The sequence below is a fragment of the Eleutherodactylus coqui genome, chromosome 4 (genome assembly GCF_035609145.1).
Source record: "Eleutherodactylus coqui strain aEleCoq1 chromosome 4, aEleCoq1.hap1, whole genome shotgun sequence".
NCBI lineage: Eukaryota > Metazoa > Chordata > Amphibia > Anura > Eleutherodactylidae > Eleutherodactylus > Eleutherodactylus coqui.
In genome coordinates, this window is record NC_089840.1 from 7,401,398 (window position 1) to 7,417,433 (window position 16,036).

Genomic DNA, 16,036 nt, shown 5'->3' on the forward strand with positions numbered 1-16,036 from the left:
CTCTCAGCGGTCACATGATATCCGCTGACATCATGTCACAGCAATCACCAGGACCACAGCGGGCTGCGGACCGGCGAGTCCAGTTATCATCGGGACGCCATTAGCGGGACACTGAGTTTCTACACAAAGTTCTACGCAAAGTTTTTCTCTCCTCGCCACGAACGACGGGACTTTATTACGATTATTACATCAGCACCAAACAAAAAGGTTACACGATACCGACCCGCGCGGCGCCGCGCAATTCTGCTGGGTACACATACAATTCAGACTTCCTAAAGGCTCCTTCACACGAACGTGCGGCCACAGCGAATTACTGGCGGGTGTTGCCTGCGTAGCACGCTGTAACAATTACAGGCTCTCATGCTGGCGCTCACGCACATTACACGAAGTACGCGCGCAATAAAGATGGCGGCCTGTTCTATCCTGGCACGTACTACACACGCCAAGATACTGCATGGCAATTAGCGGCGAGTTCACCATGCCACTGCCTACTTGCTGCGCCGCACGACTGCTTGATTCAAGAGAATTACGCTCCTGTGAGGCCGCCATAATGGGGGGGGGGGGGGGGGTCTCCAACCTTGTGTTTCACTTGCTCAGCGTTTTCAAGATCTCTGCTTGCTGTGAATGAATGGAAACATTCTTGCTGATCATCTAGACTGGCATGGACGCTCGGAGCCTTACAAGAGAGAAACCCGCGAATGATGGGCGCAAAAACACCCCATCATAAACCTCGTGCGATCAATATGGCGCGGAGGGAGGAGACACTAAACCGTCCGCAGACGTATCGGAAAACCCCTTCCATCCCAGTAACTAATGCGCAAGGGCAGAAGAGAAGAAGTACTGTGCTACAGCGGACCACCTCAAGGGGGCAGTATGGTGCAGGTTACCCTGTACACCTATATACTGCATACAGCGGACAACCGGAAGGGGGCAGTAGGGTACAAGTTACCGTATACACCTATATACTGCATACAGCGGACCACCGGAAGGGGGCAGTAGGGTGCAGGTTACCCCGTACATCTATATACTGCATACAGCGGACCACCTGAAGGGGGCAGTATGGTGCAGGTTACCCCACACAACTATATACTGCATACAGAGGACCACCTGAAGGGGGCAGTATGGTGCAGGTTACCCCGTACACCTATATACTGCATACAGCGGACCACCTGAAGGGGGCAGTATGGTGCATGTTACCCCACACAACTATATACTGCATACAGAGGACCACCTGAAGGGGGCAGTAGGGTGCAGGTTACCCCGTACACCTATATACTGCATACAGCAGACCACCTGAAGAGGGCAGTATGGTGCAGGTTACCGTATACACCTATATACTGCATACAGCGGACCACCTGAAGAGGGCAGTATGGTGCAGGTTACCGTATACACCCATATACTACATACAGTGGACCACCTCAAGGGGGCAGTATGGTGCAGGTTACCCCACACACCTATATACTGCATACAGCGGACCACCTCAAGGGGGCAGTATGGTGCAGGTTACCCCGTACACCTATATACTGCATACAGCAGACCACCTGAAGAGGGCAGTATGGTGCAGGTTACCCCACACACCCATATACTACATACAGTGGACCACCTGAAGGGGCCAGTAGGGTGCAGGTTACCGTATACACCTATATACTACATACAGTGGACCACCTCAAGGGGGCAGTATGGTGCAGGTTACCCCACACACCTATATACTGCATACAGCGGACCACCTGAAGGGGGCAGTAGGGTGCAGGTTACCCCACACACCTATATACTACATACAGAGGTAGCAGAGAACATACAGGTTATATGGAGGGGGCTGCGGGGGTCCCGGACCCTTGTAGGCTATATATACTGTGCATATCACCCCGCAGACACGTATATACGGGCTGCACATACAGACCAGCACTGATGGGAGTCAGTGGCGCCATGCACAGCATGCAGTATATACTAGAGTAGTGCAGTGTATTATGTACCACGACAGGCGGCAGCCGGCAATGAATGGAGGGCGGGTCAGTGAAGGGCAAGCCGCCGCCGGGCAGCAGCATGGAGCCCCGGGGTGGCAGCGCCAATCAGGGCTGCCCACGTTTTACTGCGGGGAGAAGGAAGCGGCACTCACCCTCTGCATGGCCTTGAGGATCAGCGCCAGCTCGTATCTGGGCATGGGTCCTAAGAGGTGCGCAGCAGCGGCGGCGGCTCCGGGGTCTGATCAGCGGCTGCAGGTGGCGGCTCAGCCCAGATACAAGTGAGCGATCACCGGAGAGCAGCGAGGACAGAGCTCCTGACAGTCCCGGGGCGCCGCCTCCTCCTGAGGCTCCTCCCCTTCCTCTCCGGCAGAGCCTCCCACCACCGTCCGGCCGCGCACACCCCCCTGATGTCACCCCACAGCCGGCTGTATACAGTGTAGTACTATATATGATCTCCTGTACACCTATATACTGTACTCCAACCGTCCGGCCGCACACACCCCCCTGATGTCACCCCACAGCCGGCTGTATACAGTGTAGTACTATATATAATCTCCTGTACACCTATATACTGTACTCCCACCGCTGGCCGGCCGCGCACACCCCCCTGATGTCACCCCACAGCCTGCTGTATACAGTGTAGTACTATATATAATCTCCTGTACTCCTATATACTGTACTCCAACCGTCCGGCCGCGCACACCCCCCTGATGTCACCCCACAACCGGCTGTATACAGTGTAGTACTATATATTATCTCCTGTACACCTATATGCTGTACTCCAACCGTCCGGCCGCGCACACCCCCCTGATGTCACCCCACAACCGGCTGTATACAGTGTAGTACTATATATTATCTCCTGTACACCTATATGCTGTACTCCAACCGTCCGGCCGCGCACACCCCCCTGATGTCACCCCACAGCCGGCTGTATACAGTGTAGTACTATATATAATCTCCTGTACTCCTATATACTGTACTCCAACCGTCCGGCCGCGCACACCCCCCTGATGTCACCCCACAGCCGGCTGTATACAGTGTAGTACTATATATAATAATCTCCTGTACACCTATATACTGTACTCCAACCGTCCGGCCGCGCACACCCCCCTGATGTCACCCCACAACCGGCTGTATACAGTGTAGTACTATATATAATCTCCTGTACTCCTATATACTGTACTCCAACCGTCCGGCCGCGCACACCCCCCTGATGTCACCCCACAGCCGGCTGTATACAGTGTAGTACTATATATGATCTCCTGTACACCTATATACTGTACTCCAACCGTCCGGCCGCGCACACCCCCCTGATGTCACCCCACAGCCGGCTGTATACAGTGTAGTACTATATATAATCTCCTGTACATCTATATACTGTACTCCAACCGTCCGGCCGCGCACCCCCCCCTGATGTCACCCCACAGCCGGCTGTATACAGTGTAGTACTATATATGATCTCCTGTACCCCCATATACTGTACTCCAACCGTCCGGCCGCGCACACCCCCCTGGTGTCACCCCACAGCCGGCTGTATACAGTGTAGTACTATATATAATCTCCTGTACCCCCATATACTGTACTCCCACCGCTGGCCGGCCGCGCACACCCCCCTGATGTCGCCCCACAGCCGGCTGTATACTGTACCCCTATATAATGTACTGTACTCCAACCTTACAGCTGGCAGTATACATTGTACCTACCGGCCTCTTATCATTGTACTGTACAGTATATGATGACTTGGTTTCTCACACATGGCTCTACGGGCGACCCCGGACCAAACCTTTGTTTCTTCTAACCACCTATATGTTCTGCTCTCCTACCAGAGGCGCAACGTGAAGCTCCAATGCAAAACCTGTAACGGGGCCCCCAACGATAATGCTTTATTCATAATACTGGGCTCCTGGGCCGGGCTGCAACCGCATCCTCTATAGTTACACCTGTGTCTCCTATATACAATGTAATGTATCAGGACCGCTATCTGTTCTCCTTAAGGAGACACCGAGAAGGTGAGTGAGGAGACTTATAAGGCCATGCATGCTCCTCTGCGTAATATGCAAATAAAGGAGATGGAATAATACCTCCACAGCGCCACCTATTGGAAGGCAGAGGTATTGTTCCATCTCCCTTATTTGCATATTACCCAGAGGAGCATGCATGGCCTTATAAGTCTCCTCACTCACCGTCTAGGAGAAAAGATGGTGTTTCTGACCCGCATCCCAGGCCTCCCGCCAGCCAAGCCAAAAACCTACTGCACATTGATGAGGGGCAAAACCCCTGAAGCAGCTGTCTGCGCATGGGGTCTGGATTTTGTTCTTCAATTCCTGGTCATTGTTACAAGGCTTGTATAAAGATTCTTATATTTGACTTGCAGAAATGCTGCTTTCCAATAGGGGGCGCTGCAGAGGTAATATTCCATGTCTCTTATTTCCATATGTAATGTATCATACACAAATATATGTACTGGTCTCCTATATATAATGTATTACACCCCTATATACTGTACTATACTTCTATATATAATGTATTAGACACCTATTGGTCATCAGTAGTTGATCAGTTGGGGTCTATTGATGGGGATTACCACCGATCAGCTGACTGAAGAGGTGCGGCGCTCCAGCCAGGCCAGTGAATAGGACAAAGCTGCAATACCAGGCACTGCAGCCATACAACGTACGGCGCTGCGTCTGGTATGGACTGAACTGACAGCTGCCTCTCATGAGCGACGGCCCAATCAACTATTGATGACTCATCCTGAGTGTCAGAAAACCCCTTTAAGGCTGCTGTCACACAGGCGACAGCGATACCGCCGCAAGAAAATCACAGCGATATCGCATCAGTGTTCTGTGCGATATCCTTGCATTATTGCGATTTTTGTGTCGCTCTTTTGCTGGGATTTTCAGTGGGCTTGAAATATAAGCCCTACCCCGAAAATAAGCCCTGGCTGCAGTAAATAAACACAGTACATCACCTAACAGCCGCTGTCCGCTCTGCCACACATCTCCTCTGCATCTCCAGCACTTGTTTGAAGTCCTCCAGCAGAGCTTTCTGGTCAGGAGTTTGAAAAACCCCGCCTCCAGGAAGCACTGCCTCTGATTGGCTGAGCTGCTGTGCTCGAGAACCAATCAGAGCCAGCGCTTGATGACGCAATCACAGCCAGCGCTCCCTGGAGGTGGGGATTTGAACCTCCAGTCCAGCAAGTGCTGCCAGAAGACTTCAGCCAAGTGTTGGGACCTGCGAGGAGACGTGCGGCGCAGCGGGCAGCGGCTGTCAGGTGATGCATTGTTCTGTCCTGCAGCCGGGCTCAGTTTTAGTTTCGGGCTTGTACGGCAGGACTTCCTGCTATAAAAGTTGCATTGCACGAAACCCGCGCAGCAGAGGGGAGGCTCCACGGGGAATCACGGGAGCAAAACTCGCAAATCGCAGCAAGATTTAGAAAGCCACGATTTTTTGCCTCGCAATGTCGCAGCCTACAAAAAATCGTTAATGTGAAGGAACCCCTTGGAAAGCGCGGGCGCCACATACATGCGACTTGTAGTGCTGACGCATCGCCAGAAAATCCTGCGATTTTGTCACCCATGTGAGACCGGCCTAAATGTGAGGTCGATACCAACTCGACGGAGAACATATTTCAGAAACAGGACTAGACATCTCCCACAATGCACCCCGGACAGCCTACAGAGACGGCGGGAAATAGGCCATGGAGACCGGAAGCTGTCGGATGAGGCAATAAAAGAACCCCGCAGGGCAGTACTGCGGTCAGCGGCAGAGCTCACTGCCAGCCTGCAGGCGGGCCTCAGGGGGCCAATGATCAGCTAGCGGCTCAGCCAGTGAGGCAGACAAGCAGGTCCGCGGTGGAAGCCAACAGGAAGTGGGCTAGGTGGCCGACTACACTGCCAACCCCAACGGGGGCACCCAGGCATGCAGGTGGGGTCCTTGCGGATCTAAGGAAAAAACAGATAACAAGCTGGCAGGAGCAGTGGCATCTCCGCAGCGTGCATACAGGAGGGCAGCAGCCGGAGGCACGACTCGGGTGTGAACACTGATGTCAATTCAAAATGTTAGTTTTTCATTTTTTATCTACTTTTCTATTCACCTTAATTACTGGCTCCCCACCCCCCTTCCCCATTCTCATTGGGTCTCTATCACCCAGCAACAGCTTAAGGAGTGGCTAATCAATTAGCCGAGAGAGAGAGTGCCTGTGATTGGAGGATCAGCCCTCCGCACGGGTTGCGTGAGAGGAGATGGATAAAAGGAGAGAGGGGGTGGAGTCTAAGGAGTCTGAGCCTAGAGATGGAGACTAACAGAGAAGCCAGTGTGGTGGGAAGGAAGAATAAGTGTGAGTACTAAAGGCAGTTTATGTTGAAAGTACAGCAAGGCAGCAGGAGAGAGATGTAAAGTAAAGCTGAAGATAGAAAGAAGAATTGACAATCAGGATAATAGTGAAAGTGGGCGAGAGTGAAACCAGAGAGCAAAGCTGGAGTATAAATCAATGTGGACAAAGGTGTTTTCCAACAATTACCTCCTAAATGTGTGAAGAAGTGATCCTTGTAATCATCTGCCTGAAGCAAACGGAATGCAAACTGTATAACTGCCACCAAGAGAAGATCTCCGAATGTTCCATTGTTTTACTGTTCATCGCGCCTCCTTGGAGTCCCAGAACCTCCTGCAGCAACACCAAAGCAGAGCAGCAGGGCGCCTACGCCAGCCTTCAGGAGAGGACGAGGCGATGCATGACTGACCTACACCGACAGTAAGAGCGGCCGGTATTTATGTGCAGCAGACCGGGGGTGATTGGATGCACAACGGGGCCCAAACTGAAAGGAGCGTCAGACTTCAACTATCTGTTAAATTTTACATGATGGCCATTATCTGTTGGATGACGGGGATCACATGACGGCTCACCGCGGCCCTCGGTCACGGCTCCAGGCTCTCTGCTACCTTTTAGTAACCAGGAGCAAGGAGATTTTACATTTTCCAGGCCCTCCCCGGGTTCTGCGCTTGCGTCCGCCCTTTTTGGCGACGGGTGCATGCGCCGAAGATGGGGGAAGGTCCGTGGATAAAGATCCCGACGATATGATCCATGAGAGGAAACAAACTTTTTTTCTTTTTACACCTTTTTTAACATTTACACGATTGCTGTTATCCATTGGATAACAGCGATCATGTGACCGGGAACCACATACAGCAGCTCCCGATGACAGCGCCGTGATCTTGGCTACCCATACTAGCCGGGAGCAGGGAGTTTTTAAACTTCCTGGGTTTCTGCGCATGACGGATGCCTCGGGGATTAAAGCCCATTTAGGCGGGACATAAAAACACTCTGGTCACTAAGGGGTTAAAGTTTGTGTATATATCAAAATAAAATACACCGCAGCTCGCAGGACATACGGCAGATTGAACCAGGACATTTCTTGTGTCGTTTCAAAGCAGAGTTTAGTTGTTGCATTTCTCCTCTTGATGTTATGGTCAGCTTTCACGTGGTCTTGTTATAGGAAGGGGGTGGATCCCCTCGGGCCCAATGTCCACGGGCGCATATTAATTATAAAATCCGTGCGTGTCTCCTGCGCAGGAGATCCGCACCTCTTGCCGCCCATAGGGATGCATTAGCATCCGTACGGCAAGTAAAAGTATGCGGATGGGATTTTTTTTTCCTGGCTTGCGGATCACATGCGCAGGAAGAAATCTCAGCATGCTCCATTTTCCTGCAGATCCCGCAGGGACGTCTTCCATTGAAGTCAATGGACGCTGTCCCTGCCGCAGCACACCCGCAGCTGTCACATGCCGCGGATCTGGAAACCAGGAGATTCAAAAACAAAAAAAACAAGCGCCGGGCACATTGCCACACGCTCCCGGACGCATCCACTGTGCTGAAGAAAGAAGACCGGGCCGGCTCAGAGGAGGTCCTGCTGGACACGGAGAGGTAAGAAACCGTTTTGGGGTCTGACTTATTTAGGTGCCTTGCGTGGGTTCTGCATTACTTTATGGGTATGGTCTGAGTCCAGAGACCCCCCCAGCTAAAAGTTCTGGGTGCACCTCTGTTCTTTGCCCGCTCAGACCTTATGAATTAGGATGCCAGTCTCAGTGAATAAGCATGGAGACACTCGGGTAGAAGCGCCTTCAATGGACAGAATGACATCAGGAGTCAATACTGGGGATAAAATCTTTTATTCTTTACTTATGAATCAGTAAATCGTTTAGGGCGCTGTGAGCAGCCGGTAACGAAGTGGGTTTAATAAAGTCCATTAAGTTTAACCAGCGCCACAAATACACAGAGGTCGGAGCGGAAGCAGCGGAAGTCTCCACGCCAACCTCCGTGTAGTGGCCAGCGCTTGTCACTGCAGCCGCAGCTTGTGTTGATGAGAGCCACGCCTGCAGTTACAAGCATAGGCCACTAAACAGAGGTTGGCGCAGAGACTTTCGCTCAGGTGATCAGTCGGGGTCCCACATGCCGGACCTCAGTTCCCCCCCGCGCAGTTGGCAGTGGGGCCCCGGCTAGTCTAGCACCGAGGACCAGGCCTCGTTGGAAGTCGCTCCAATCATTGGATTTTCCCATTATAGTGACATTTTATGCCCATGGGCCTCCATCAGTCTTGCTCAGGCCGACCTCCATCACTGTCCATGCATGTTTGGATGCGTATAAAGCTAATATAAAAATGTTTTTCTCATCTGCGTTTCCTCGTGTTGCCCTGAGCACTCCAGTACAGTTTTAGGTAATGTTCATAATGGCAGCATGGCTCTCATTCATAATGTGAGACAGATCCAAGCGGCACTCGATAGACTCACTGACCTATAATAGCATCCATCCGTCGGGGTTCTGTCATTTTCACAAGCAGAATATTGATGCAGTTACAAAAACATTGACGGTGTGTTGAGGCGGTCCTGGGATGGCTTTCCTGCTAGATGGTGCAGGGTTTGTGTGTGTTGCTGTCTGGGTCTGGTGAGAGTGGTATTAGATCAGACATGCTTGATCTCACCTGTGGATATTGTGTCGGGGCTATTTAGTCTGGCCTGGGGCTTAGCTTGGGTGCGGTTTATTTTCAGTCATCTGCTGTCTGCGAGCTGCTTCCTCTGTTTACCTGTGACTGCGCAGAGCAGAGTACAAGTTAATTTTTATTGCCTCTTGTTTTCTGTGCTACTCCTCTATCCCTCATAGGGTTAACCAGTGGCCGAGGTACGAGGTCAGGTTCGTCCTTGTCAGGACGGGTTATCTGCTGGTTAGGGAGGTAGTTCGTTTCCTTTATGCAGTTGTCATTATTTTGCCCTGTTTGGTGTGCAGTAGCGCAGTGTGTTCAGGTTATGTATCCAGCGAGTCCCGTGCAGATGTGACACAGAGCTGCCAACCAAACCCCGAACAGAGGCACCAGACAGCGGTGTAAACAGAGCCTTAAAGAAACAGCACCCCTAGTGGTTAAACAAACTTTACATTGGAACATCTAGCTTGTTCTTCCCTCGCACATAATATTCCCACATGCTCGGAACTGGTCCATCCCAACGCAATAATAAAGTCCTGCACTATTGTTTGACTTGGCTAGTAAATATTTCTGGGCGATGCAAGTGGTTTCCATTGTGCTTAAATTGCTGAGCGACAACTTCTTATATTGAGTCAAATAAACGCATTTTATTAATTCCAAGAAAATTCATGGAATCGTTAAATATATGTTTTTTTTCACTGCAAATGCATTATTAAAAGCAAGAGCTCCAGCGGATTGTTAACCCCTAAATATCCATTCTCTGTCATTCCAATAGACGTAGGCTTGACAGCGGTATCCTTTAGTGTTAATGCTTTGATAATGCAGCACCTGTAAGGCGGTAGTAGTACTGACAACACTCCCCCTTACAGATACAGCAACTTACAGCTGTACTGACATTTGGGACGATGGCCCTTCAGTCAGTTTCTCAATGCTCCATGCTTGTGCCGATTGGGTGTTGTCAGAGGAACAGACCACCAAAGGGCCCTGATGACCAGGTGGCTGAATGTGTTCAGTGAAAGGCCCTGATGACCGGGGTCAAAGAGTAAGACTGAAAAGGGACTGGGGGCTGAAGTTGGAGAGTCAATCAGATAAAAGAATAGACCGGGATTGCAATATGGAGCATTGCACTCAGTTAAGGCTATTCCTCCTGCCAACATAAGAGAGGCTGGCACTGTGTAATTTTGTAGGAAACGAGCCTGAGACAATAGTGGGACAATAGTGTGAGAACCGATGCGAGTCTACAGAGTGCAGAAAGTATTTTCATGACGTACAAACTATGCGCATAAGGTGCAAAAATTGTATCAAGGGTGTGCGGCTAATATTGTAATGATTCCATTCGCTTATGCATAAAATGCTATCACTTCTGTAATGGCGCAGCCGACCACTTGGTGCGAGATGAAAGTTTGAGAGGAGGTAGTTGTAGCAGGACAGACCGTGAGGTTAATTGTGGCATCAACGACATTGTGAGTTCCTGTGTGGAGGACACGGTTCCAATGGAGCGTATCGGTTTATGTGATGCATAATCGGGATCGGCCTGCCGTCATTAATCGCTGCACAGGTGACTTGCTGCCAGGCGTCGAATGCCATATACCCAAATAAGTACCGGTTACATTTATGCTACATTTAAAGTGCCAAATATATATATGTATTTTTTGGTGTACCATGGCCAGTAGCCTGGAAAATAACCTGATAACCTGCACCATCTAAGACAGACTGGTTGCTATGTATGGGCTGCCTTATACTGTTAGTCAATATGTCCTTAGCAACCGATCTGTCACAAATTATATAAGACCGGCAATGAGATGACAGCAGAGAACAGGAGAGCTGCTTGGGAGCGATCAGTCCCAGCCGCGTTCAATCTCATTTCCATGGAGGACTTCTCTAGAGTCTTCGCCAGATACCGTTTGAAGAGAACCCTTCCCGTCCGCTGACAGCTCCCCTCCCATAACCCCGCTTACAGCATTTTATCTACAAGGGTACAAAGGGAAAGCAGAAGTCTAACTTCATAGGGAGAGGATAACATGAGGACACCTTACAGAGACCGCATCGGTGATGTGCCAAAGCCTCACCTCTTAGCCAACGCTGAGCAGTCGCCTTAAATGAAGGCACAGCTGACCGCCGAAATCTACAGATCCAACAACTCGGCGAGAACAATTAGGAATATAAGCCAAGAACATTCAAACCGTGAAGGAAGAAGAGTAGAGAGAACGGAGGAGAGGAATGCCGGTAGAAATGTCTAAGGACCCGATCATCCGCCTCTCCTCTGCACGGTGGAAGGTGTGAAGCGCCTGGGATCTCCCAAAGTGAGAAGATTCCGAGGAGTGGATGATAGCGGGGCAGTGAAGAGCCGAGGGGCTGGACAGATACTGAATTCAGGGGCGACTCGATCCCTCTGATCTCTCTAGTCCTCCGGTCACCAACCACAGTGTAGACCTCAATCAGCCCATACAAAGATACTAAACCATCAGAACATGTAAGACACCGAGGCCCGATGTCTCCCGCGTGGGAGATCTGCAGCTCTAGCCGCCCATAGAGAAGCATTGGGCGTCCGCACTTCATTTAGGTCCTGCGGATTTGATTTTAAATGATTTGCGGATGCCACGCGCAGATAATACATTGTAGCATGCTCCATTATACCACGCATCACACACAGATCTGGCCCTATTCATCTCTATGGGAGCTTAGGGGCCACCGTGCATCCGCAAATACATTTGAAGGTTAGAAGCAATTGAGGAGGTGGAGAAAAGACTGGGAGGGGGGGTTGTGGGTTTTTTCGGCAGTGCATCCACCACATCCGTGTGGAACACCCCCCCCCCCCCCCAAAAAAAAAGTTTTAAGATAACCCCAGTGCATCCGCTGCGGAAATCTGCATGTAATATCCACGTGTGCCGCGGACATGAGGCCTGAAACATGTCCTTATCCCGTCCTATGTTCCCAAAATGAGATTAGCACTTAGTAGTGACTGCTCCGGGTCGCTGCACATGGGTGATTAAAGCTGGTATAATGTGGGCATTGCCGGGAATATTTGTACGGATCAGGAAGGGCCATAGAAGACAATTTAAAGGGGTTTCCAGAGACAATACCACTGATGACCTATCCTCAGGCTGGGGTCTGTTGCTCGAGACCCTGACCAATCAGCTGATTGTGCGACCGCTGATAGTCGAACTGCCCTGACCTCTGTGTAGTGGCCAGAGCTTGTAACTGCAGCCACGGCTCACGTTAATTTCAATGTGTAATTGTGCGCCGCAGTCAGCTGATCATTCGGGTTCTCAAGCGATGGACCTCAGCCAATCAACTATTGATGACCTATAGATCATCAATAGTATTCTCCCGGGGAAATAAACCCTTTAAGAATCCATCGATGCTAAGCGAATAGCGGGGGGCATTGTTTGTTGTGCATTAAATTACTTTATATGAAGGCCTGAATAACTAATGACAACTGAGCAGCTCCGCCATTGCCCAGCGCCAACATAACTGGTACCAGCCTGACACTTCAATGTCCTCGTTATACAGAGACCTAATGAGGCACCCATAGACATCTACACTTTAGTATCCGTCCGTCGTGCTCCGATGTCTTCTGTATTATGGCGGTATTCTACCCCAGCTCCATATTAGAGCGGCTGCCACTATACAGAGACTATGTACACAGGACTGGCTGAGGTCATGAGGACTTACCTGTAGCGCTGCGCTGGCCCGCGGCTCGGGGTGAAGCAGTGTAAACGTCTTCACATCTGGCGGACTTTTATGTTACAAAGAATTCTTCATCCTAAATTGTTATATTTTTTTAATGTTGGACCCAAAGATAATAAGAAGCATGTGTTGTTTCATCCTCTGTTGGCGTCTCTTCGCTGCGGGAGGTTAATAGTAGCAGACTGGCGTAGCCGCACAGAGCCCCTACGGACCCCCGCTGGGATTGGACGGGGCTCCGGGATTAAACGTCTTTCCTTTCAAACTTCATTTCTTGCTGGAACTCTCTGGATATATGAAATGTTCTGTGCCGTTCTGCTCCTCGGCCGCTCGTTGGCCCTGCAGCTCTGGATGCTCCCTTCTCCTGGAGATACGGCTAATTTCAGGAGGCATTAATTTCTATAACGAACCTTTTTATTACCCCATTATCCTGAATCACCAATCTTGTCTGTTTTACTTGTTGCACCAGCGTCAGAGCCCAGAAAACTCAGGCAGCCATTAGGGCCAGTGAGCCTGCGAGGACCCAACGCGGGGTGGCATCAAACCGGTCCTCGTTCTCTGAAATCAATTGTATCAACGCCTTTAAAGGTGTTTTTTGCCCTTTTCCGAGTGTGTTTCAGAAAGGGCTAGATGGGATGACGATGCCGGGGATCTAGATGGTCACCTTGAGTGGGAAGGTCTAGTTCTCTTCTGTGGTCTACAGCTGGAAGAGTCCTGCATGAAAGAGTCGCCTCCATAGGAAATATTTTGAAACTGTTGACTGGTCATACGGTCCAGCCTTTCTAGAATCGCGGTAGACGCCCTGGTAAGGTTCGAGACCGTCTGTGACAGGTAGCGTGCCCATTCTGGTTCAGGGGTTTGTAGGGTCTGGGCAGAAGGGGTGCCAGAAGTTTGTTCTACGGCCATCTGCCACAATGGAATGCAGTTAGAACAAAATGGTTCGAACTGGACGCTTGTAAATTTAGTGTTGCAGCGAGAACACCCATAGTATGTGGCTCTGGCCGGCCCCTGTCTGGAGTCTTCCATGGTCTTTAAAAAAACATGAACAGTACTAAATAGACTTCTACAGATAAGCCTACTGCAAGTGTGGTACTGCAGGAGGGGCAATAGCGCAGGACAGCTAGCCGCCACGGAAGGTCTGGAGAGTCATAGACCCAAAGATCCCTGCTGGATGGCCTGGAGCCCTCAGTTAGAAGAGACATTCTGTGGAATCCAATATGGTAGACACTACTGATACCAGGAAGCCCGCGAAAAGCAACTGAGGCTGAGGAACAGGGAAAGAGGGGGTGGGCCTTGTTGAGTAGCAACTGAAGAGCCAATGGCAGCCCAGGAACAAAGGTGCAACACCCCAGAAGGGCGACCCTGGACACCTGGCTAACATGAAGAGCTGGGAGAGTGAAGTGCTGATGTGGCACTTACCAGGCTCTGGTCCCGGATGACACGCTGACAAGGCCAGTGTAGATTGCAGCCAAGCTTTGACACGCCTATGGCTGGGAGTGCCAATAAAGGTGATGAGGGGGGTTGTAGTAGATATCACTTGTGACGCCACCATTCCCACACCCCGTTATTTATTGCGGTGGAGTAATGACACGAAGACTTGTGTGTAGTACCTCGGGTCCTTAGGAATGGTTCAGGCCCGGTAAAACTTACTTGAATAAACAGGTAGTTGCAGGTAACATTCACTTTAAGACATTTACAGACTATATCTCAGAGGTAGAGAGGATACACAGGAACAATACGGCCCTACAGTCCACGTTATCTATATGTCACCGCTCCTGGAATTGGGAGCACTCCGGAGAAGGAAGAGGGGTAGGGATCACTCCACAAACACTGTGGCAGACAAAATTACTTAAGAAGACTGCTTAGCCTAGATACACCCCGTGCATCATCCGCGTGGGTGTCTCAATTATGTACCTCTGTGCGGTGATCCTAATGACGGACGGACGGCCACACAGAAAAACCGTCTGTGTTGTGAATAGGTACCTGTTTTTAAAAAGTTGGCAATAGTGCGCTCTCTCTCTGTAAGGGACTCACTCCTCTCATATCCACTCTCCAAACGCTATGAGATATTGCTCCTCTTCCTCCATCTTCACCTACATGGAAGCTAAAGGTGCCTCCATGCGGCTCTGTGTTAGCACACACTCCTGAAGATGGAACTCCTTCCCGCTCTTAGACACATTTTTATAACCTCACTTGTACCACATGACAGTGAGAATAGATACATTTAGCAGACAGAGCTGACAGGCAATGATTTTATCAGTTAACCCTTGAGACGCTGCAGCTGTGCAACACACATACAGAAAATGACATGACAGCTTTGCACAGTGCATCCACATGAGACAATACATGTATGACATTTATGGAGGGGTCCAGGATGTTGTTCTAGGACACTACAAAGGCACCCCTGGCAGTGATTGGGGGAGGAGAAGGAAGCCCTGTCTTCAATTGCCTTAAGTTTAATCTAAGAAGGAAAGGGTCAAAAGCAGAAAATACCCTCATGCTAACTGCAGGGGGCTGAGGGAAGCTTCTCTGCCTGCAGCTGAACAGGAAGATGATGCGGCACCCGGTCCTTGAGATACCGCTGAAGAGGTGTACCTGCCGCCCTTTAGGCAAGCATGCCTGCATCGGTGGAGGGAAAGTTGGGGGAGATTGGGAACTCTGGTGGAAGAGAACTGTTCCCCTAAACTAAGGGCGCTTCCCTGGATCCCCCACAAGTTGGTGAACAGCCCTGTACCTCCCCGTTAGAAAGAAACTGAAATTCCCAGAGTAGATGGGAGTTGTAGTAGTGAGGCAGATGGGGGGGATACGTGGCTCTCTACACAATAGCTTAGATACTTACTGTTTTGTTGAGGAAGAAGTGGACTCCATAGTTCGAGCAGTATATGTCCCTTGTACTCATCTGCCTTTAAGGAGGAAGGGCGTGCTCCAGTGAAAGGGGGGCACTATGGCTGGTGGGTCACGGTCAAGTTAGCACTTGAATGTGCTTCCTTCTCTTCTGAGGTCAGGCAGACAACAGCATGATTAGCTTCATGCTGTTTGCCATCCTCAGTGGGGTGACCACGAGAGTCTTGCCAGCCCCGTATTCCCTGAATCCAAGAGTTTCTGAACACAAGGCCACAAACTGGTCTGCCCCTCACAGGCACTAAGCTAAAACTAGTTAGCTTGGTGCCTGCAGGAGGGGTATAGCTGGTAGGAGGAGCTAATACTTTTCTACTCAGTGTCCGCCTCCTAGTGGCCTCAGCTGTGTTCCCCAATGATACAGACGAGAAAAAGTGATTTGCAGTTTTGCTGGTCATCACATTTTCTATCATTTGAGCATTGAAAAGTCAGTGAGTATTAAATTTCTTTAACTTTCTGGATGTGACTAAATTGAAAAAAAAAATTGTAAGAAGCAGAACTAGAATTTTTGCC

General features: G+C 50.3%; 1 protein-coding gene across 1 annotated transcript in view; it reads right to left on the reverse strand.

Moving 5' to 3' along the window:
• The window catches only part of MRPS6 (mitochondrial ribosomal protein S6), a 44,211-nt gene extending 41,886 nt beyond the window's left edge, over positions 1-2,325 (reverse strand). Inside the window, exon 1 of the mRNA XM_066599006.1 lies at positions 2,117-2,325. Coding sequence (XP_066455103.1) covers positions 2,117-2,161 — 45 coding nt within the window. The 5' untranslated portion in view covers positions 2,162-2,325. The remainder of the gene's footprint in view (positions 1-2,116) is intronic.
• Positions 2,326-16,036: the final 13,711 nt, after the last annotated feature.